The sequence below is a fragment of the Hippocampus guttulatus genome, chromosome 10 (assembly GCF_054856545.1).
Source record: "Hippocampus guttulatus isolate MCC_2025c chromosome 10, RoL_Hgut_1.0, whole genome shotgun sequence".
In the NCBI taxonomy this organism is placed as follows: domain Eukaryota; kingdom Metazoa; phylum Chordata; class Actinopteri; order Syngnathiformes; family Syngnathidae; genus Hippocampus; species Hippocampus guttulatus.
This window is the reverse complement of record NC_141270.1, coordinates 5,875,180-5,897,967: the sequence shown is the minus strand read 5'-3', so window position 1 is coordinate 5,897,967 and position 22,788 is coordinate 5,875,180. Positions and strand designations below refer to the sequence as shown.

General features: G+C 42.0%; 1 protein-coding gene across 2 annotated transcripts; it reads left to right on the top strand.

Moving 5' to 3' along the window:
* Positions 1 to 1,003: 1,003 nt before the first annotated feature.
* Positions 1,004 to 21,258, top strand: b3gnt2b (UDP-GlcNAc:betaGal beta-1,3-N-acetylglucosaminyltransferase 2b). 2 transcript variants are annotated; one of them, XM_086122281.1, is made up of 3 exons: positions 1,004 to 1,249; positions 10,627 to 10,769; positions 16,318 to 21,258. In XM_086122281.1, the coding sequence occupies exon 3, from the start codon at positions 16,333 to 16,335 to the stop codon at positions 17,521 to 17,523; it is 1,191 nt and encodes a 396-aa protein (XP_085978407.1). In that variant the 5' UTR covers positions 1,004 to 1,249; positions 10,627 to 10,769; positions 16,318 to 16,332; the 3' UTR covers positions 17,524 to 21,258. The 2 variants fall into 2 exon arrangements, with proteins under 2 accessions (XP_085978407.1, XP_085978406.1); XM_086122280.1 differs by having other exon boundaries at positions 1,004 to 1,271.
* Positions 21,259 to 22,788: the final 1,530 nt, after the last annotated feature.

The following is a 22,788-nucleotide window of genomic DNA, read 5'->3' as shown; positions in this document are numbered from 1 at the left end:
TCTGTGGCTGCTCAATATTCTGGGTGGGGAGACTCAAAAGCTTTCAGACAACGAAATGTGGATTGTGCTTCTTGAATACTAAAAAACCTGATTCAATTAGCTGGACTTTAATATTCGTAATGGGGGCCAGGGAAAGGTATACATAAATCCTTTCTTCTTTTCTTCAAAAGCAATTGTAAAAACTTAAACATAGATACATGCCATGTCATTTCATCTTGGACAAATGACTTTTGCCTACAGCATTGTGAGTGTGGAGGATGTGATACAGATACTTTCTGTCAGTATTCAAAAGCGAATAATGGATAGCTGCAACTGAACTGCAACTATCTGTTACTCCAGTTTGAGGTCTCTACAGTTTGATTTTGATGAGTCATAATGGATAGTTTCAATGGAACTGCAACTTTCTGTAACTCCAGTTTGACGTCTCTACAATTTGATTTTGATGAGTCATAATTCCAGTTCCAGGTGCCAAAACTTCATTTCACCTCGTTAAAACTTCATTTAATACAACTATGACTAAAATAGCTGATTTTGCACATTTCCTGTTTAAATATATGGACGAAAAGTGAAGAGCACCTCCCAATGACTCATAGCATCTTTTGTTCCTCACGCGACCACACACACATTTGACAACGCAGTCAGTTGTCGCGTGCCCTCATAAAAGAGACATTGCTCGTTTGTCATTATATTGCCAATTTGCATGTTTTATCACACATGCACTGCAGATGCTGACGCTCAACAGTCTGACTAATGTATTTAATGAATATTTGTGACATAATTACTAAAATGTTCATTGTGGATCGGTAGAATGTAATTGCGGGTATCTGAAATGTTCTGTTTGACGAGGCATAATTGAATTACAGATATTCGCAACACATATGCCGTCTCTTAAATGACCCGCCACAGAAGGGGGATTTACGGCATTTCCATTCACGTCATCGTGGCCGCGCCCCTGACCACGCCCATTCACGTCCCCGATCTCAAATCCGCCGAGCTTGGGGTGAGTCAGAAGGTTTGTTGAAGTAAGCAAGCAAGCAAGCAGCAGTCGTCTGCCTCGTCGCCACGCTGCCGCGGACTTATTCAACTTTCACGACTCTTTCCCCACTCCGGTTTTATTCTACCTTTTTTTGGGTTGTGTTTTTTTGGCAAGGAGCCCGAAGCGAGCAAGTGAGCGTTGAAGCCCCCGACCTCGAGGAGTTTGTGTTGGGCACCGGGGGAAAGCAGCAGCGTGAGGCAGCGCCCACGAAAAGTAAGCTAACCTACTGGGCAAGGTAATTGTCTCATACCTTCAACTACGTACCTTTTACGCACTTTTGGTTCCCAACAAACGACCGGTGGAGCGAGGAACCGAAAGTAGAAACGGCAGGAAGCATTTTTAAAAGTCCAACGTACTTACTAATAAAATGGGAACCTGGAAGATTGGTCAACAAATGTACCGGGAAAAAAAGTCTACAACGACTCAATGGAGTCACGGGGGAAACGGCGTGACCTAACGGATGATGTTTTCATATCGTTATAGTATTCCGATCGATGCATGGCAAAACAAGTCTCACTTTCACTTGAAGACAGCTGTTGATCAGCGGCTGATATCAAATAAATGAAGTAGAAAACTGTCAAAACGTTCTTAGTTTAACAAGTGGATAAAGTATCAATATCCAGATGATACGATAATGGAAAATATAGTGATGGGTGCCGGAGAAGTTTATTATTATTATTATTATTTTGTCAGAAATAAAAATAATCGTTTTGGGAAACAGTGTGTGGTATCGGCCACAGAAAATCTGGTAAAAAAACCCCCTTCAAATTAGAGTAAAACACTATTGATTATTTCTCAATATGTCTCCTTGACATTTAAATTTTGTCTAATATTCGAGGAAACCTTTCACATGGATTGGCAAACAAGTTAACATTAACAATACACTTATAACATGTATCGGCTAGAATTCTGAGGCGTTTTGCAAGTCGATGTCAAAATTACTCTAATATTTCAAACAGTGCCACTTGCCCTAAAAATCAGGTTTACAGTAGGGTAAATAGCGCAAATGGGACAATACCTTTGACGTGTAAAATACTCAGCCGTCCTGGAATAAAAAAAAGTTTAAATACATTTGTGATGCAAACGGATGGGATAAAATTGATAATGTGATGTATTGTCATATTACATACATGGCCGATATAACTGACCCTATTCAGAATAGACTTGAACTTGTTTTTTTCTGCATATTTTTTTTTCCTCTGGAGCATTGACACCTACACGGTGGGTGTGCAAAGTACAAGCCAAGTCAAGTATAACTTTATTGTCAAATGTGCTTTATGTGCAACATACAGCACAGATGACATTTCATAAAACAAGAGGAGCCGCTGCGGGTGTCCGTGCCGCCATCAAAAGAAAAGTTAACATAAAATGACAAATAATATAACACAACACATAAGACACAGACAATTAACCACTTTCCTCCATACTCTTTGTTGTCTGAAGCAGTGATAAGATGAAAGAGGAGCGAATCAATGTGTCCTTTTCACCAGTGGAACAAAGACGTCATGCTGCAATGTGCACATGTCTGCTACAAGCTAAGCTTGAAAGCAACAAGAAGCTGTAACATCCATTAACGAAAAAGAGAGATTGCCTCTCTTCTCCTGTCCCATGTAAATCCGCTTCAATTCCAAGCTGCGACTCCCAGCTCCACATACGCATTGGCGCTCTGCGCTGACGCTCCTTTCTTCTCATCATCGGCTCCTCAAGCCATGCATCCATCCAGCTGCAGACTGCTCATCAGTACCAACTTTTCCGCTGAACAAAGCGGGGTTGTGAAAATGCTGCCTATTTCAGGCACAAGACACAAGCGGCCCGGGGCTGTCCAGCAACGACAGTCAAATGGCGCCGACATTCCTCCCAATCAAAATCAGTGCTATTACACGCGTGCCGCCGAAAAGGCGCAACCACCAAGCACACATTCTTCTTCTTTGACGAATGTTGTGGCCAAAAATGCTGAAAACAGTCCACATCAGGTCCACACGACATAACAACAACACCATGTGACAAAGCAAAAGACAAAAACAACAAAAAACAAAAAGACCGCAAGGCTCTTGAAGAGCACTTGCTGACGGCTGCCTACTCGGGCGCCATCTTGGAAAAAAGGGGGGGAAATCATTATTTGTTAGCGGACACACTTCATGTCTGTTGGTGATAAGCAGTGTCCATTTTTAGCATTCCTACTGCAGCCGCATGTGACTCCATTAAATATTTTTTAAATCACATGAACAGTATGACACACTCGATCGCATCAGCAAGGCCACATTTGAAGAGGGGTGTGTGGAAAAAGCCATTTAGAGTAGCCATGAACCGCTTTCAACATCTTGATAATATTGGCACCACCACCCCCGTCTTTAACTTCAACTCAAAACCTGTGCTCTTCTCAAATCTAAAGTGACGCTCTGCCCCCATCTACAGGAAGCTGTTAGCCATTTCAGACCCGAAGCCCGAATTTCACAGGCAAGCTGTGTGAGACCACATCTCCGCATTGGGAAAAACGCACTTGACGAATATATTCATTGGTGGCAGTAAACATATGACTTCCGGTTGATAAGTGTCGCGGGGCAACGGCAGGCGGGTTTGCTGTTGCTTTAATTAAAGTGTCAAAACAATCCCAACTACAGTGCTAAATAGGCAAGTGAACTCCACCTTGAGAAATCACGTGATGTTTACCGAAATCTCTGCATGTCATAGGGCTATGAAACAGGTGTTCTGATTAACGTGGTCGAGTATGTAAGACGGGAGATCGAATTAGATCACATCACATGTCAACAGTTGACCAGAGATCTTCAGGCGGAATGATTTCCATTGGAATGACAAAAAAAGTGTCCAAGTAAACCCGGTTAGTTAATGATCAAATTAATTGACAACTGTTTGGATCACTGATTCATAGTTTGAGCCATTATCTTAATTATCCAAATCCTACTGTTCAGCCTCTCAGAAGTTAAGATTCTCAGATTTAAGTCTTCATCTACATCGTTACTTAGAATTAAAAGTCTTCATCCACGGAAATCCAAACACTACTGAGAGGGCCTGGTGCAAGAGACATGGAAGAGAGCCGACACTCCGGCTGGCAGAAAGTTCGACGTACTGACATCGGTGTCACGGAGTAATCCAAGTTTAAATACTGCTCGACATTAAGTGTACGTGACATAAAAAAAGGACCAAAGTATAGAAGAGGCACAGCAACTGCATTGCAACTGAAACTTTGAGGAACAAACAGTCACGAGTGCTATTTCCTTTAAAAAAAAAAAGACTTTTTTTCATATCAATGGGAAAAGAATATTTGATATGAATATTAGGAGCTACGAGAATTGTCAGCGGAAAAATTAAACTTGTGTCACAAGGCACCACCATTTTACCGTACATACGTCATCGTTTTCACCCTCTGAAGGACATGCTGCTCGTTAGATCCTTGTCCATTTTCCTCTTTAATAGTGTAAAGGACCCCCCCCCCCCCCCCACCTTGCTCCCCCCAGCACTCACCTAATGCATGTGGCCTCATAAAGTATTCATCAGCCTAACTCCAGACACTCAGAATTAGGCCCACTTCCAGGAAGGTGCAGACAAATAAAAGCCAGTAATAAATAATTTTCAGCAGGCCGCGCCGTTCTGGTTACAGTAGCTCTCATGTGATGTCATGTGAGTTGTATGTCTGAAGTTGATATATCGGGTGCGCTAGCTTGTATTTTAAGGTCACTGGGACGGAGATTCCCATGGGGTGTTGTTAATTTTAGTGACGTCCCATCACGACTGGACTATAAACTATTCCTGATGGCACCAAAACCTGGACTCTGTCTTTTAAAAAAAAAAAAATCCACATCAAAGTAGAAATTTACATGATACAGTGAACCTCTGCAATCCGAAAACCTGCAAGTAATTAATACTACGGCTTAATGATTTTTGGAAAAAAAATATTAAACGCAGATTTGAAACCGGGCAACCGGGTGGATGTGTTTGTCATTGGTATAGTTATGTTTTCCATTTCGGTGCCTTATGTGTTTAATTTCAGCGGATTTTCACGATGCATAACAAGGGAGGCCATTCCTTAACTGAAAATGAATTAAAATGTCACGGAAGCGGTGTTTTGAAGGCTGAAAACGGAAACCTCTGAATGTAGATGGTTTTTGAAATGCTGCTTTTTGCAATTTCCGCAAGTCATCCGAGAGTTCAATATTGGCAGACATGCGCGGTATGTCGTGAGATTCTAATCTAAACTTTTGTAATGTAATACTTTACTTTTACTTCCTGCATTGTCATATTATCCCCCATGCCCCCCCCCCCAAAAAAAACTACAACATAAAAAAACAAAAAACGTGGCAAACAACACACAGGTAATGCCGTTATAAATGTGCATTAGCTGCAGTTCTGCTGACATAACCGGACTCCAGGCAGCGATGAACACCAACTAAGTGCATCCCAATTCTCTAATGCAATAAAAAGAGACGCACCCTCAAATGGACGCCCCCCGCTTGTCTTTTGTCCCTGGATCGAAAAACAAATAGATTTGTGTCCACTATATTTTCATGTTGTGACACAGCAGCTCAGGCAGGCCACCTTCAAGTTGTGCGTCATAAGAAAGTGCCGCTTGCAATCTAACTTAATGAGGGATTTGTCATTAGCAAATGGAATTAGTTCCACACGGTGTGCTGAAACTTTCTTCAGGATGGATTTTTGGGGATTGGGGGGGGGGGGGGTCACGGATGGCAAGGAAAGCCCACAGTCAGCCTTCTGTTTCTTTGAAAACAGGATATGATGCTTGTGGTCTGTATTTAGCCCAAGTTATTGATGGTGGATGGCGCTTACATTCCAAATGTCAACAGATGGAGACTTTAGAAGTGGACGTTTTATTAAGAGACTCAATAAATAGAAATGAGAAGGCGTAGTTTCAACATCATGGAATTTTTTTTTTTTGTAATTTAGCATTTCACCATAAATTTGACTCAAACACCCACGAGTACGTGGAAGTCTTTATTTTCTGGTGTAACAGGGAAATTGCATTTTTTGCAGAAGCAAAGTGCACAGTAGCAGCTCACAAGAACATGAACATTAAACCATTTAATCATCTGTGTACATAATTTACCAGTAGGCAATGAGAGCTGCAGTGTAAACGGTAACTGTACGCACATAATAAACGGTGGCTGTCTGAGTATAAAACCTGTACAAATACAGTACTTGATACACAGACGTCATTGAGTCAAAGGAGTGAGAATAGTCATCAGCAACTGTACGAGGCAATATCCAAAAGTCGTTCATAGTTTGGAGTCTTCACGACACCATTCAGCCACTTGTTCAATCTGTACCCCTTGAGTTCATTTCATCATGCGCGGACATCGCTTTGGGGTCTTTTTTTTTTAATACTTCCAAACTATGTAAAGCATGTCACCCCGCCGAGAGTCTGACATATTTGAGAAATAATGAAGTAGTGATGTGTATTTTTGGCCACGTGCCCCCCACCCCCACCAAGGCGCAACCCAAACACGTGAGCACACAAGACGAAAATAGAGTCCTGCCCAGCAAATTGACAAAATGGACAAGTGTCCGCATCCGGGCAGCGCTTCCTGTCAACTCCTCATAGATCCGCAGATAAAACTTGATTGATCTCATCTGCCATTTCCACATGAAATCTAAATCTATTATAGGCTTAGCGCTAATGTTCTCCGGTCTTCCGCCCTCCTTCCTGTTGCCGTTCCCTGAGGATGCGACTTGTTTAGCTGCTCCAGAGTTCATAAGAAAATGGTGGGGGGAGCATATTGAACTATTTGCCCAGGAACTCATCAGACTGGTTTCGCCGCTAGTCCTTCACTTGTGTACAACTTGTAAAAAAATCCTTGGACAGAAAGTCCACATCTTGGGGACACAAAAAAAAAAAAATAGGTGGCGGGGGTGGACACACATGAAACATTAGACGAAGCAATGAAGGGAAAAGCCTCCAAATACACATTAGTCAACAGATAAAAATTATGTTAAAATTTAAAATGATATCAGAAATCACAAGTATTGGGGGGGGGGAAATATTAAGGGGAAATAACAAATATTGTGCCAAAAAAACCTCACACATTAAAGATAAAAAGTTTAAAAGGTATTCGATATTGTATTGAAAAATATCCAAATATAATGGTAAAAATATTGGGGGATAACCCAAAAATATAAGAGAAAAATTAAACACTTATTAGAAACAATAAATACATGAAAAATACATAAATTAAAATAAAGCTCCAAAAATATTTCGCTCAAAATACAAAAATATTTCAAAAGAAATTGACACACTTTGAAAAAGAAAGTATTAGTAAAAAAATAGACTGGATTTTTTTTTTTTTTAAATGGACCACGAGGAAAAAATATTTCATCAAAAAATGCAAAAATATTTTGAATACACAGACAATGGAAAATATCTTGGGTGGGGGCGGGGCATGTATAGAAAAAAATGCAACTGAAAAATGAATACTAGAAAAAAGATAAAAAGCTTAGGAAAAATATATTTAAAAATACCCAAAAATAAATATAAATAAAATACAGAAATAAAAGGAAAAAAATATTGAAGTATTAGATGAAAACTACAAAAATAGAAAAAAACCCATAAACATACCATGAAAAATAAACCTTATCAAAATTTTACTGAGAGCACAAATACAGAAATTAAGAAAAAATCATTTATTACTTCACAGATAACAGCACATGCAACTCAGGAAGGACATGATATCAACACAACTTCGGTGTAGGCTCGGCGACGTGCGTGAGTCGCGTCTCTGGGTCAAACCGTGAATATTTGTGCTACGGTGTTACCCGAGAGTTTGCGTGCACGCACGTTTTCTCGTTCGGATTCCAGTAAGTGCCTCGCACCATACATAGAGATGACCCCGGCCAAGTGGAGTCACGCCGACAAGTATTTGTTGATAATGAGAAATTCCGTTCTATTTAAAAACGCGGCGGGCGGTCGTGTCGGCAGCTGACGAAACGTTCAGGCGCTGGCTTTAGCCGCGTGCTTGAGGATTGATGTTTCTATTGAATGATCCCACACATTAAAATTCACGCCAAGTGGGAATACATCACACAGTACAAGTACCTCGGCCCATAAAGTACGCTTCCGTTTATATTGGAGACACTCTGAATATTTTTCATGTGTAACGAACTACAACAAGACCACTAACTGGTTGTTTTGCTTTAAGTTTCTTTGGCTTTATGAAAGCTCTTTCTCTTGGTTGACGAAGCAAACGCAAACAGCACCTGTTCAAGTCCACCTGTGTGTGTGTGTGTGAGAGACATCAAAAGTGTGAATAGTGTCATGGACTGACGGTATTTGGTGCTCCAGCGCCACTTGTCTATTTATGGCGCTGCTGGGCCCCACATTCAGCGCCATAGCATCCTCTTCGAGGCCTTTGATCCCACTTAATACCAGTTAATTGCTAGTTGTGCGGATGCGTGCGATAAATTGACACGAAAGGCATGTATGCGGCCCGGGTTTCTTCAGCGTTGACATTCTAGGGAGCTTCTGAGAATGTTGTCAAAACTAACGTACAGTGGGACCTTGACGTACATTTGCCCCAACTTCAAAGTTGTTTTTCAGTCGCCACCGAGTATTTGTTTAATGGGCACAAGCAAATGCGCAAATACAACATGTGAAATAAATACAAGGTGCACGGATTATAGAACAGACGTGAGTTTAGTTGGTGACTGAAGTGGGGGGTTCTGCATGAACACCTTAGTTAATCAGCAACCTTGTTTCCAATCACTGGGATTGGATTGGATTTGAGAAAGCTGAATTCCAAGCCCGATAAGCTTCCTTTGGTTGAGGAGCTCACATCAGCAAATTCTTTCCCATTCTTGCTTAATGTAAAACTTCAGCTGTAAAACAGTCTGGTCTCACCATTGACAATTTTTCTACTCTTCATAATGCACCACACAGGTCTGGACTGCTGGCAGGCCAGTCTTGTACTCTCACTCTTTCACCACAAAGGTGCATCGTACTAACACGTGCAGAATGCGGTTTGGCTTTGTTTTGGCACTCATTTCAATATGTTAGCTCTAATTTCACTTTCGAAGAGGCTCGTTGGACTTAGACATATTTAATTGTTTTACTTCCTCAATTGTGGATTTAGTGCAATGCTAAAGGTTAGGGTCACTGCTGGCTAACACTGGAGCTAGCTCGGCAGACGAGGAACTCCTTGACTTAGACACCTTTTACCTACAAGGTCTCTAGACCGAGACTGGTTGCACCAGTGCGACCAGCCTTTTAGAAGGGTGGGGGAGGAAGGTTTTAGTGACTCTCTCTACCTCTATGCCAAATGTTTAATATTTGCTCAAGTACACTTTTTGTGAACACAGTCTGACTCTGTTATACTTATATATTTTTTATTTATCTAAGATATCTTATTGATTGTTCCATATTTCAATGCTAATGTTCAATATTCTTGGGGGGGGGGGGGGTTCTTTGTTCTTGCAAAGGATATACTCTAAATTGCTCCATCACAATGTTTCCCAACTTTTACTGACTCAAGGCATGAGAAAAAAATATTACGGCGCAGACTTAGCAAAACAGTTCACAAAAAGTGGATGCACAGGTTAATTATGTAACTTCTGTCACCCAATGGAAGAGCATTTGATTGTTCTTGGTCTTGCGACAGGTGGTTAGCGGAGATAATTTAACAAAAACATTTTTTAATTGGACGGGTTTTTTTTTTTTTGTCCATCAAACTAACACTGGCTAATTTCCCGCGGAAATAATCTTTCACGGCACACTTTTGTGCCATGGCTTACTAGTTGGGAGTCACTGCGCTATCATAACAGCCGCTTAAAAGAACAACATTATTATCGCTAATCATGCTAGGACAAGTGAATCGTTCAAAAAAATAAGATAGTGTGACAAGCCTCGCTGAGTGCGCTCGCTAGTGAGACACTGTAACTGCGGATGATGACATATCAATATTACCAAAAAAAAAAAAAAAAGACTGGCAGCAATTTTGTTTAAAAAAAGGAGAGAACATATTAAACTGTGGCGTTGAATGCGATGCAGTGGCAAATTTGGGTACAACTAACTTATGTGCTCATGCACCTAAGAAAAACAATTGGGCACACCATTGCAACCAGCGCAAGAAATTAGCGAAGACGAGAGCCCTGATCTATCCAGTGGCATTTAGTCAGATCACTTTTCATGAACAAGCCGTTGTGCTCGAAATTTCCTCTTACGTACTTGTAATTGTGGCACAAATCTTGTGCCTCAAGATTAGTGTTTTCTTCCTCCTGAGTGATTTGGAATAAACCTCAGTCACTGCTACTTTCGTTGCACGGATCGTGAATTGACTTGGTGCCTTCCTAGCAATAACCTGAGCAACTCTAAGACGTCGACAGTCATTACAAGGTCTGATTGTATTCAAATGATAAAGTCTTTGAAATTGGGAGTGTGCACTGTTTCATTTAATGAAGGGAGGACGCTTGTGTTGAAGCCATCATCACTGTAATCACATCAAGAGGATGATGGGGAAAGTCATTTGAGCCTTCCAGTTCTACCGCTTCCTGTCTCTTTTTTTCCGGTCGACATGCGGCTGTTGACTCTGTCGTGGTTTTTTTTTTTCTTTCTTTTTTCCCCTGCACAGGTTCGAGCTCACTTGGCAACCACCCACTTTCCCCTCCGGTCCCTCCGTTGGCTGATCTGGTCCCACAGGGCGGAGATAAGTATGGGGTAAGCGAGCCGAGCCACGACGTTGCAACGAGACGAGGGCCCCGCTCAGCAGCACAGGTAAGACAGCACAATGCATCGTTCTTTACAAAGAGCGCGTGGGCGGGGCTTGAACAGCGAGCTTTAGATGTGTACAAATCACGTGTGCGCACAGATGAATCAGTGAAATGTATTTCAATGTGGCGGAACTTCCCAGGTCTGGTATTTTTAAATTTGGAATACCATGAAGTAAAACAATACTGGAAGGAATGTACGAGGAATGTTCATTGTGAAGGTTAAATTGTGAAATTTGAAAAAGTAAGATGACAAGTTTGATCGAGGCAATATGTGGGCCGTACTCCTGATCTTCAACCATCAAAAGTAGGACTGCACAGTGTGTCCAAAAAATATCTTATCGCAATCATGGCCTATGCAATACGCATACCACAAAGACGTGCAATCATTTTCTTCCAAAACAATGCGGAAAAAGATGTACCTCTCCCATTAGGTAATAAAAATTTCATTACTTTAGGTGCATGTTAAGTATCGCATTATCGAGCGCTACAATCAACATCCACATCGTATGTTTTGCGAATATCGTGGAGCGCTCATTAAAAGGTGCTATGACCAAAGAAAAAAAGAAACGCACCACCTTCCTCCTAACCGACTGCGCACATGAAACGACAACGGTTTTACTACCACTTCTGTTTTAAAAAAAAAAATTCTCCACAACTTCTGCTAAAAACCACAAAACGGGAAGCTTACAGATCTGATGTGACAAACTGTTAATCAAAACATGGCAAGTTGTCCACATGAGTCGAGGTTGCATGTCTCTATTTGCGCGCTCGTGTGTCCATGGAGCAATTTCAAGGGGCAACATATCGTAAGTAAAGCAACTTCAACAGTTCCGCAGGCGGCTAAAATGAATCGGACGGAAAGATCGAGCCAAGATCAGACTGGACCTCATTAAGTGATTGTTGATAAACGGAAACTTAGACATATTTTTTTTCCTTATTTACAATCAATCAGTTAGTCTTTAATATGACTTCATTTGGTTTATATTGTAATGTCATATGGAGCGATTTGTATTTTTCCCCGCATTCGTAAGCATTTTTACCTTGCCAAAAAAAGAGTTTGCAGGATTGCTCGTCACCGTAATTTTGCTGTTCATTCAGCATCCCTCTTCAAATATCTTTAATCTCCTATCGGTGATTAATAAAAATTAAATGCATAATAAGGCGAGACTCGTCTATAAACCCCATAAAGTAAATTTCCAAATTGTTCATATTTACAGGTACAATAAATCCATTACCCAATTATCTAATCAAACAAAAATGTTGAATGTACTGTATATGTACACATTTTTATAAAGCTAATACCTTTATTGAATAGAAAATTCAATTAAAAAAAAAGAGTATAATAAGGTCATAAATGTGTAACATTTTTATTCCTTTAAAAAATTCAATAGATTAATTTGGATTAAATTAGTTTGGAATAAAGTGATTATTAAATTAGGCGATTTGACATTTTATATGGACATTTATTTTCGTTTTATTTCTAAGTCCGCTCACCCATACTTGATCAAATTAAACAAATAAAAGCTTCCCTCTTTCCCCTGTTGTGTCGCCGTTCTATGTAAAAGGACCCCTTCCCCCCGCCGCGCTCAACGCCCTGCCTTCAGATGTACTATCAGCGCCGTAAAAAAAAAAAAAAAAAATTGTCGGCGCCTGTGTGAAAATGATAAACCGAGCGAGGTGCTTGACAGCCACCAATGTGACTAAACTGAAAGGTGAAGTCCGAGGAGTAAACTCCCGCACCTTCTTCTAAAGCCTAAGTGCAGTTATGCAGCCGCTGACAGGTAAATTGTGTTGAGCTTGACACTGCTGGAGATTAATGAGGCATTGAGAAGCTCCGCTCTTGTCAACATGTTGTTCAGCCGTCGTTTATCGGACTGTCTCCCTGCTCAGCTCTTCAATTCCCAGGAGTCGTGTGTGTGTGTGTGTGTGTGTGCGTGTGTGCGTGTGTGCGTGTGTGCGTGTGTGCGTGTGTGTGTGCGTGTGTGCGTGTGTGCGTGTGTGTGTGTGTGTGTGTGTGTGTGTGCGTGTGTGTCGGGAACACGAAGGTAATTATCCCGCAGGGAGGAGCCGTTCTGTCAAGAAAAAGGCATGTCTTGTGTTTGTTTTAGCGAATCTGGGCACACACGGTCTGTGCCAGTTGAGCGCTTCGAGACCTGTCGAGAACCAGTCAGCCAAAACGAAGCACGCAAGTCGTGGAGTGTACACTTTGAAAGGACGAGCAGAATTAGTTGCTTAGTTTGTCGAGGGAAACGAGGGATGAGAGTCATGCCGTACATTGAGAGAAGAGAGGAATAGAAGTCATTTAGTGCAGGGGTCCCCAACCGCCGGTCCGCAGACCGGTACCGGTCCGCAGGGCATTTGGTGCCGGGCCGCACAGAAAGAACTTGCCTTAATTCCGTTTTATTTATTTCGGAATACGAAAGATGTTTTATTTTGAAAAATTACCGGATTCTCCGTTACATCCGTCTGTGTCACGCATGACTCGCGTCAAACCACGCTTCTCCGTCACGCGACCGATTACGCAAAAAACAAAACGTTGGAGATTGCAAATGATGGCGCCCTTAAAAGTATGTTCGAGACAACTGGATTAAAGTTATGGCTGAGTACTCTGAGATCGCCACAATAGCACTGTTGCTATTTCCGACATCCTACCTGTGTGAGGCGGGGGGTTTCTGCAGCAACGGCGACTAAAATTACGAAGTAGACTGGACATAAACCACACACTTGAGGTGTCATTGTCTCCTATTACCCCAAGATGGGACCGTCTAGTTGCAGAAAATCAAGCTCGGGGCTGTGGTGCGTCGTCATTTACATGCACTTTGAATTTGCGTTGCATCGTATTTTGAAGGCATTAAAACGTAATTTCCGCGTCACAAACAGGAAAATAAATAAAACACACGCACAAAGTGGTGGTGGGCGAAATCAAAACAATGTGCTACACGCCATCGAAGTCTGCGGCGGGGCTGAAAGGTACGCATTTAAGTCGTTTAAGTGTAGAAGGTGGAAACGAGGAACAAGTCGCGCCGCGTTTAAGGTGGTGAAACCAAGAGCGTGAGTCGTCATTTTAAATGTTTCACTCGTAAACTCCAGCTGGAAGCTGATGTTTTGAGTTTCTGCTCCGCTGTGTTTACACATAAATGGAGAGGGTGGGAAAAGGAAGGTAAACAAGGATTTGTCAGACTGCAATCTTGTTGCTAGGAGTCCACCGGAGAGGAAGCAGCTTGTTATCCACTTTGATCAATCAGGTGGAGTTTCCTCGATCCCCTCTCCGTGCGCCAGTCGACTCCGCGTTATCGTGTGCAAACTCCAACGCTAATATGAGCTATGTCTCGGAGCAGCTGCCACACTATTAATTTCACTTTCAGGCAAACCTCCAGGGGGAAGATGATACGACTCGACCAATCGCTGCCAAAATACACGGAAAACTACGACCGGGTACACACAAAGATTATCGGGGTGTTTTTAAAAACGAATCGGGTCAATCGAGCCGATTTTGAAGCCATTTCACCGCGTGAACGTAATGTACGCGATCATAGAAACGCCCAAACTGTTGAAGGAAGCAGCGGTGAACAAAATGTCAATACTCAGTGTCGTTTTTTTTTTTTTAAGTGGGTTCCCCAGATGTCTGGAAGCATTTTCCTAAGCAACATCCGCCATCTTGCAATGCTCCTCTTCGGAAATACTTTGCAAGCATCAGCGCTTACCCGCCAAATGGGGCTTGAGAGTTCTGGAAAATCTCAACTCATCTCAACTGAATTTATAGAGCACGTGTCAAACGACCACAGTGCTGTTCATGGAGCAAAAAGGATTAATACAACAGCAAACAATTAATTAAGACATTGGAAAGCAGAAAAACGGTCCAAAAAAAAAAAAAAGTCAAGTCTCCTGCTGAGTCAAAAGCCAAAGAATAAAAATGAGATTTAAGACGTGTTTTAAAAATGGGCAGCAGGGGGGGATGATCACTTTTCCCAGAAAAATGCTGAATCTCGTCTTTGTTCCTTTTGCAAAACATGAGCCAGAATTTGGATTCTCGTTTGTTGTGACTGACTACACGATGCGTCGTCGTCGTCGCCCCCCCCCCCCCCCCCCCCCCGCTCTGGTTACACAATAACTTTCGAACGCCATGGCTGGTGAATCTTTAAAGGCGCTTCAATTGTTTTATTGTGTTTAGTTTGGACTGCATCCAGACCATTCAGGCTTTGTGCGCACCCGTTCTGACAGAGCACAAGCAAGCACAACTTCGCGAGCACGTCGCGGTATATTGCGATGCACCTACCGTCAATGACGACATCACGTTATTGATTGATTTGCGGTGGAATTTGCTCAGACTCCAAACACAATCGGTTGGTCATGAGCGAGAGACAAAAGCAGCCATGTTCTGGTGAGCTGAAAAATGAGTCAACGTATCATTGCTTTAGTTTATTTTAATTTATTTCAGCACTTTCATGTACGGTAGTACCACTACTTGTGAAATTAATTGGCTCTGGAAGAAATTTCTTAACGAGAAAGTAGAGACGGGATTTCCATGTAAATTCCCTAATCCGTTCCAAGGCCCCCAAAATTCAGACCTAAATGTTTTCTAAAGCATAAAAATGTGTCAAAATATGTAACAAATCCATGTTACAATTACATTACTGCACAATAAATGAGAGTTGTGCATCATGTGAAAAACAAAGAATTAGAGGCAAGAATAAAAATGATGCTCATTTAACTTTTAACTGCGTCCTCATTGTTTTTTGCCCTCTTTAGTTCATGTTCTCTCTCAGAAGTGGTTTTTGCCCGGGGTTTTGTCAAGAACTGATCCAAGGACGTTTGCTTTTGTCGGCTTTTAACAATCCTTCGAAAATGTCCAAGGCAAACATCAGCATAGTGAGCAATCGCCTGACTGGTGAACACTTTTTTTGTGGGTGATTCACATTTACGTAAAACTTATCGGAGCACCTCATGTCCCGAGGGGCGAATGATGAGGACGCCGCATAGACACACATCTATCTATCTATTTATTTATCAATCGACACATATGGTAGAGGTCCCTCTTAGCCGGAATATTTTGAAAATTGTGCCCGTAAAGCCGGTTTCACTTAGCAACACAAAATTGTTAGGCAAGTGAAATATGAGTTGATCCACAAAGTCACGAACCAGCGATTCCTCAAGAGACACAGGAAGTCTGCTGATTTGTTTGTTTGGCAATTGTCCAGACGTCTGTCAAAGATGAGCGTCTGCTGGAATACAATGAAAATGCTGCCCTTGAAACCAGATTGAATCACCAGCGTGATATTTGATTATGATTCCATTTGCTGACTCACAGAAAGCACGCCTGGCACTGGACTTGATAGTCTGCTATTTTGGTTGTGAAGCCATCTTTTGAAGGTAATTTTGGCAATTATCAGCGCTCCTTCAGACGAAGCTGTCCAACTGCGACGTTTTGAAAATTCATCCCAGTTAGTCCCCGTAGAAATCTGAAAGTTTCAATAAGCCGTAGCTAAAATGACAAAGAAACCGTTTTAGGGTCTTTTTCCAATTGTGAAAATTGGTGCGTTTGGTGTGTTCAGGTGCACGACGGCATCATGGCACTGCTGCGGTTGAGACTGAAGGTTCTGTTGACTGTGACGATGGTCAACGTCTTCATCTTCATCCTGATCTCCCGACACAACGGGCGGGGCAAGGGCTTCCAGGAGAAAGTGCGGGTCCCCTCCAAGCCCTTCTGGAATAAGATGACGCCCAGCTCGGGCTACTGGAACCGTCAGCAGCAGGTTCTGGACTTCTGGAACAACCCCATCCTCGGCAATCACAGCGGCGCCGACTTGCCCGGTTGGCTCAATGAAACCCATTTGTCTTTTGAACCTTGCCAGCCGGACACCGGGGTGACCACTCAGGTGAAAGATTACAACTCTCTACCTTTGCGATTCAAGGACTTTCTGCTCTACATGCACTGCCGCTATTACCCAGTTCTGGTAGACCAACCGGACATCTGCAAGGAGCCACCCTTCCTGCTGCTAGCTGTCAAGTCCCTGGCGCCGCATTTTGACAGGCGTCAGGCCATACGCCAGTCGTGGGGGAAGGCGGGGGTGGTCGCCAACCGGACTGTCGTGACGGTCTTCCTCCTGGGCCAGACCACATCGGGGGACCACTACCCGGACCTGTCGCCGATGCTAAGCTACGAGAGCGACCAACATCGGGACATCATCCAGTGGTACTACCGGGACTCCTTCTTTAACCTGACTATCAAGGAGGTTCTCTTTCTAGACTGGATACAGACACGTTGCGCCGGTGCCAACTTCGTTTTCAAGGGAGACGATGACGTCTTTGTCAACACCTATGCAATCCTGAGCTTCCTGGATGGGCTGTCGCCGTCCAAAGCTGCAGACCTCTTCGTGGGTGACGTCATCACCAATGCCGGGCCGCACCGGGACAAGAAGGTGAAGTACTTCATCCCGGAGAGCATGTACATCGGCTCGTACCCACCTTACGCCGGCGGCGGCGGCTACCTGTACTCGGCCAGCGTCGCCGCCCGCTTGCACGATACCTCCCGCCGGGTGGCGCTCTACCCCATCGACGACGTCTACACGGGCATGTGCCTGATGAAGGCGGGGCTGGTCCCCGACAAGCACAAGGGCTTTCGAACCTTCAACATCGAGGAGAAGTACCGCTCCAACCCATGCGCCTACAAGGGCCTGATGCTGGTCCACCCACGCACGCCGCAGGAGATGATCCAGATCTGGTCCTGGCTCAATCAGTCAGATCTCAACTGCCAGTAGGAAGCGCCCAACCCCCCTCGACGTCACACCCCACCCGAAGGTTTAGACCATTACTTTGAGAAGAAGAGGGGATGACGTTTAAATGTTGGCAGCTTGTCATCATGCTCACTTGGAACTTCAGCCCGGAAACGTTTCCTCCTTTGGGAGCGCCAGTGTTTTGTTTTTTTTTTTGGTCGTGATTTTACAGTCAGAGTACTCCCACAAATGGTAGATTGATTTTTAATGCACAGTTGTAGGGTTATCCATAACCTCATGTCCTAATTACAATTCAAAGCTAAATAACATGGTTGCGGGTTAGTGCTTTCCAAACAAAAAGTACATTTTAGTTTCTCACATCAGGCCTATCTAAATCTTACCACGTGACTTTTATCAATATATTGTGTTGTCCTCAATCATTTTTACACTTGAGGGCCCTCCGTATCGACAAGGGGCACCGTGTTTTTTTTTTTTTCCGCTTTGCTGTACAAAGAGCTTCAGCCAAAAGTGTGCCTTTCTTTGGCGCACGTAATTATATGGCTGTAACTATTTATAACGCTTTAACACTGTGTCCGCTCTCCACTGGGGGGGCCTCCAAAATGCTGTATTATAGAGGAATGTATACGTGAGAAATTAAACATGGGAACATAGTCAATGTGGACCGTTAACACAATGCTGTCAGTGTCCCCTTGCGAGAAGAGTTTCTGCGAAAATATGCGTATCAGAGATAGATTTAATCACTTATCGACCGGTGCCTTTCATATGGAGTCCAGCCACTCAACAAAGCAGTGTATATAATTTCATACCACAAAAGGATGATTACATTAGTTTTCGAGCAGTGTCTGGTGTTTACTGCTATTCCCTTTCTAGTAGCTGCTGTCCTGCCTCTGGTGCTACCTCAGGAGCTGGAAAATCCTCAGGTCATTCCTTATCCTTTGACGTTGAAGTTCAGTTTCAACAAAATTGGCACTTCAGAGACAAGACTAATTTAGCAACCTTTCACACTGAGACACAGCATCCTGCAAATTTAATGGCATCCGTGTCTGGTCACACCCGAGTCCCGGCTTTTCCGCTGTCCATTTTCTTACATCTGCCATCCTCTCCTTGATCCTACCTTGAAAGCTGGAAAATCTGCAGTATTCTCATTCCATATCCTTTTGCACAGATCTTGGAAGGGATCAAAAATCAATAACATAACAGTTTCCGAAATCATAATTTAAAGTTTGATGGGAGGGAAACAATCTCAAGCTGTCAAGTGTCAGAATGTTTAACAAAACAAAAAAACCCCAAACAAAAGTCCAATTGTTGTTGATAGTTTTCTGAAAAAGTTGAAATATGACATAGGCAACTCTGAAATGTGTGGCGCAACTTTGGTATACTAGTAGGACAACTACATGTTACCTGTGAGACAAAAATGCACTAGTTGACAATTTGTGTTAAGGGTGAAGCACTAAATGTTGCCTAGTAGAATTTGATCATGTCTGTAGTATGAATCAGAAGGCACACAATTAATCTTAATTGCCCCAAATGACCTTCTGACTCACCTAAACACTGTGTACAAATCAGATGCTAACCCTCCCAAATGTTGCTAATGCTAATCCTTTCCATTTTCGATCCCTGTAGTCACGTGAATCAATTCATGGGCTTGTCTTGGTTTTCAACCCTCAATCACACTACCGGTACTTACCAGTAGAACCCCCTTTAAGCCCCACACTATACGTTAGTATGTAGTTAATTCGGAATTAGAAGGACCTGTTGGATATACATGTTAGATTTTGGGCAGATGTCAGATTTCGGAGTGGAAGTGACTTGTCACAGATGCTAGCTGTTAAATATGCAGTTTATGTACAGCACCTAATACTGCGTAATAGTCCGAAATTGTCGCGCTTCTGAGATGGAAATTCCCGTTATTGCTAGTGCTAATTATTTTGATTTCCTATGTATGCGCGACCATAAATAATGATTTAAACACCCACACCTCTTGTTTTATGTGCTCACACTACTTGGAAAGATAAACCCATTAAAGATTCCTTGTGCGTAGTTATTTCAGAATAAAAAAGATTGATCCATAATGGAATTTTGGCAATTTTTAATTAAAAAATTGCCTTAATGCTTAGTTGCTGGATACACCCGGTGTCATCTATGCGCTTTATGTATGTAGCGGTAGCACTGTGTTAAAGTCCAAGATATTAACCTTGACAAGGTGTAAATCAAGTCCCGCCATCGTGAATGCTAATCCTTCTGATTTCCAATATCTGTGCTTGTATATATCCATATGAGTTTATACACGCACATTGGTTGTTGGTGTTCACACTACTTAAAAATAAAAACGATGAGATACGCTAGCGTGTTATTTCCGAATCTGAAGAAACAGACTTTTTCGGAATTTGGCTCAAGTTACAACTTTGAATTTTAAAAAATGGCTTGTTGCTCGGTGCACCAAATGTTGCATGAAAGTCTGTAGGTAATCATCCTCGGGTGGAAACCAAATCACAACATTGCTAATGCCTTCCCATTTCTAATATATGCGCGAGTGTAATTCATGAATTCACACGCGCATATCTCGGTGCTTCTTTTTAAACACACTACTTCATGTTTTTATTGTTAAGCGCTAGAATATACGTTGGGGTGTTGTTTTGGAATTGGAAGGTTGGATTTGACATACGGAAAGGTTGAGATTTGTACTGATTTCCGATAAAACTGCCTGGTGACTTATCGCTGACTTGTTAGAGACGCTAGGTGTCGATTAGCTTGACTTGTCCTCAGTATTACCAATATGAAAAATCAAAACATTTTAAAAAGCCGTTGATTGGCTGTGTCAAAGTGGGTCACGATTAAGGCACCACCTGCTGGTCAGGTTGGTCAATCTGAGCTGCTGTAAAGATGGGTTAGCCTGTTTTTTGTTTTCATTTAGTATCACCGTATTTATTTTCTTTCCAACATAGGACAATCACGGAACGAGTTGTTGGATTTCTATTCAAAATAACGGTGAATTAAGAACACCGTTGTGATTCTTTTTGTGCGTTGAGAGGACATTGTTTCCTGTCAAGATTACTTGAAATGTTTACGTTCAGTGATCGCTGCTCCTGTCAAACGTTTTAAAAATATATATATATATTAAGGCGCTTGCTGTTTCTTAGCTTGTTTTTTTTCTTGTTTTGTGACGTAAAAACACTGGTATTCGCAATTTGTTGTGTGAGGTTGAAGATTAAGAAATTGATATTCAGTATAATGCTGCATGTTCAAAGGGTACGCTATTTGCATGAATTAAATTTCATCTTTAGGGTGAAATTCCACCTGCCTTTTTGCTAGTGTACAGAAGGAACTATTTTAAAAGGAAAGCTGCACTCAGGTTAAAGACCAATGAATTTGTTCACCAAAAGATGACAGGTGTGCTTATATGAACTAGAAATGGGATACGATATGATATTGTAATACCGACCGACGATTGTGATATTGGTGTTTTTTAGGAGGAATCAAAAGGCAAATGAGACAGTAACGATACGACTATTTGCTTTATCAATACTGTAGCGATATCAATACGATATGGACCGATATCAGTATTTTGTCCTGCCTCTAGTTCCAAAGTTATCGCAGACCAAATCTGTGCCTGATGTTTGTGGTTTGGATGTGTCAAAGATGAAATGTGTGACTGCTTTTTATCGTTTAGATTCTTCCAGTAATTGTGTCATTTGTTTTTAAATACAGTATCCTGTTCTGTGTTTTTATTGCGCCATCAATAAACTGAAGACATCGGAAGATTCTGCCCTGCTTTTTTTTTAATACTTCATTTATGACTTAAGATAAAACCTCAGATTTTTTTCTTTTCACAAAAAATAAAATAGATTTTCGATTTTGCTTATGGACAAAGAATATGACTGACATTCAAAACAAGTTTTACTTTTTTCATTTTCTTTTTTTTGTTGATCGAATTTGCCTTCTATTTTCGATTGTAATCGCCCCCCCTGCCCCATAGAAAAAAGTGAATGACATTGACATTGAACACAATGGTTTTTGCTTTGACTGGGATTTGCTTTTGATTTTAGTCCCGTTCTCCATTTATTGAAACAAATTACATTTTTGCTGGAATTTCCTTCCTTTATCCTGAAACATTTTTTGTAAATTATGAGGATAAATTAAGTTCGAATTATGAGGGAGATAAACGCCAGTTTTCAAAAACAATCACGAAAACAGTAAAAAAAAAGACAACTGAACGTGCATCGTGTAGTACTCACCTCTAGCCGACAGAGGGTAGCAACAGATACGTTGCATTGTACATTTGATCCTGCTAAGTAGATTGAAAGGATTCTTTATAAAAATGTCATCTTGTTTACTAAAGTTTTGTGAGTTAACCTCACAAAATAGAGAGTGGTGGAGGGTGGGGGGGGGAAGTAGATGTGCTGCAGCATTTGGAAGGTGTGACTCAGAAAATCCCGATCTCCATTTTTTTCCAAGCACCGCAGCAGCATACAGGAAATCTTTCAGGACGCCGTGCTCCAAATAGCCTAAAAAGTCCACCTCACTGTGGCTCTAAAGTATTGGTACAAGTTTTTTTTAACTAAATAAATGAATCTCGCTCTCGCTCTCTCTCAGGTCTCCACTAAAAGCCCATGTCTCAAATGCACGGCCGCCACTGAAACACTCAGTTGGTGCCGTTTGGTGTTTTAAAAAAATATATATAAATAAATGAATAAATAAATAAGGGTTAATTTTGAAATGCTTAACTTGTATTTTTTAGAACAAAAGTGATGCCATTTGCACATTTTCCATCTATGCTCTCATCACAATATCTAATATAAGGAATTTACAGACCCAATAGCCACAGGAAAAGAACCATCTAGCAAATGTCATCTGTCCGTGAATCCTACTGTCCCGGCGGAAACATGGAAAATTCCTATCAGGCATTTGCCGTCACCATGAGTCAGCACAAGAGGAGGATATTTTTTTCATGGCCTTATTACTCAAGCAGCACTCCGGCCTTACAGTGCAGAAGTCCAGGGTTTGATTCCGGCTCCGGCCTTCCTTGCATGTTCTCCCCCATACCTGCGTGGGTTTTCTCCGGGTACTCCGGTTTCCTCGCACATTTCCCCCCAAAAAATGTAACACTCTAAATTGCCCTATATGTGATTGTGAGCGTGGATGGTTGTCCGTCGATGTATGTCCTGTGATTGGCCGGCAACCAGTTCAGGGTGTACCCTGCCTGTTGTCCTAAAACAGCTGGGATAGCCTCCAGCACGCCCGCGACTCGTGAGGATAAACAGATTAGAATTTGGATGTGGATAACTGCCC

Coding starts and splice junctions, on each gene's coding strand:
- b3gnt2b (XM_086122281.1), top strand. CDS start 16,333: ATGGCACTGCTGCGGTTGAGACTGAAGGTTCTGTTGACTGTGACGATG.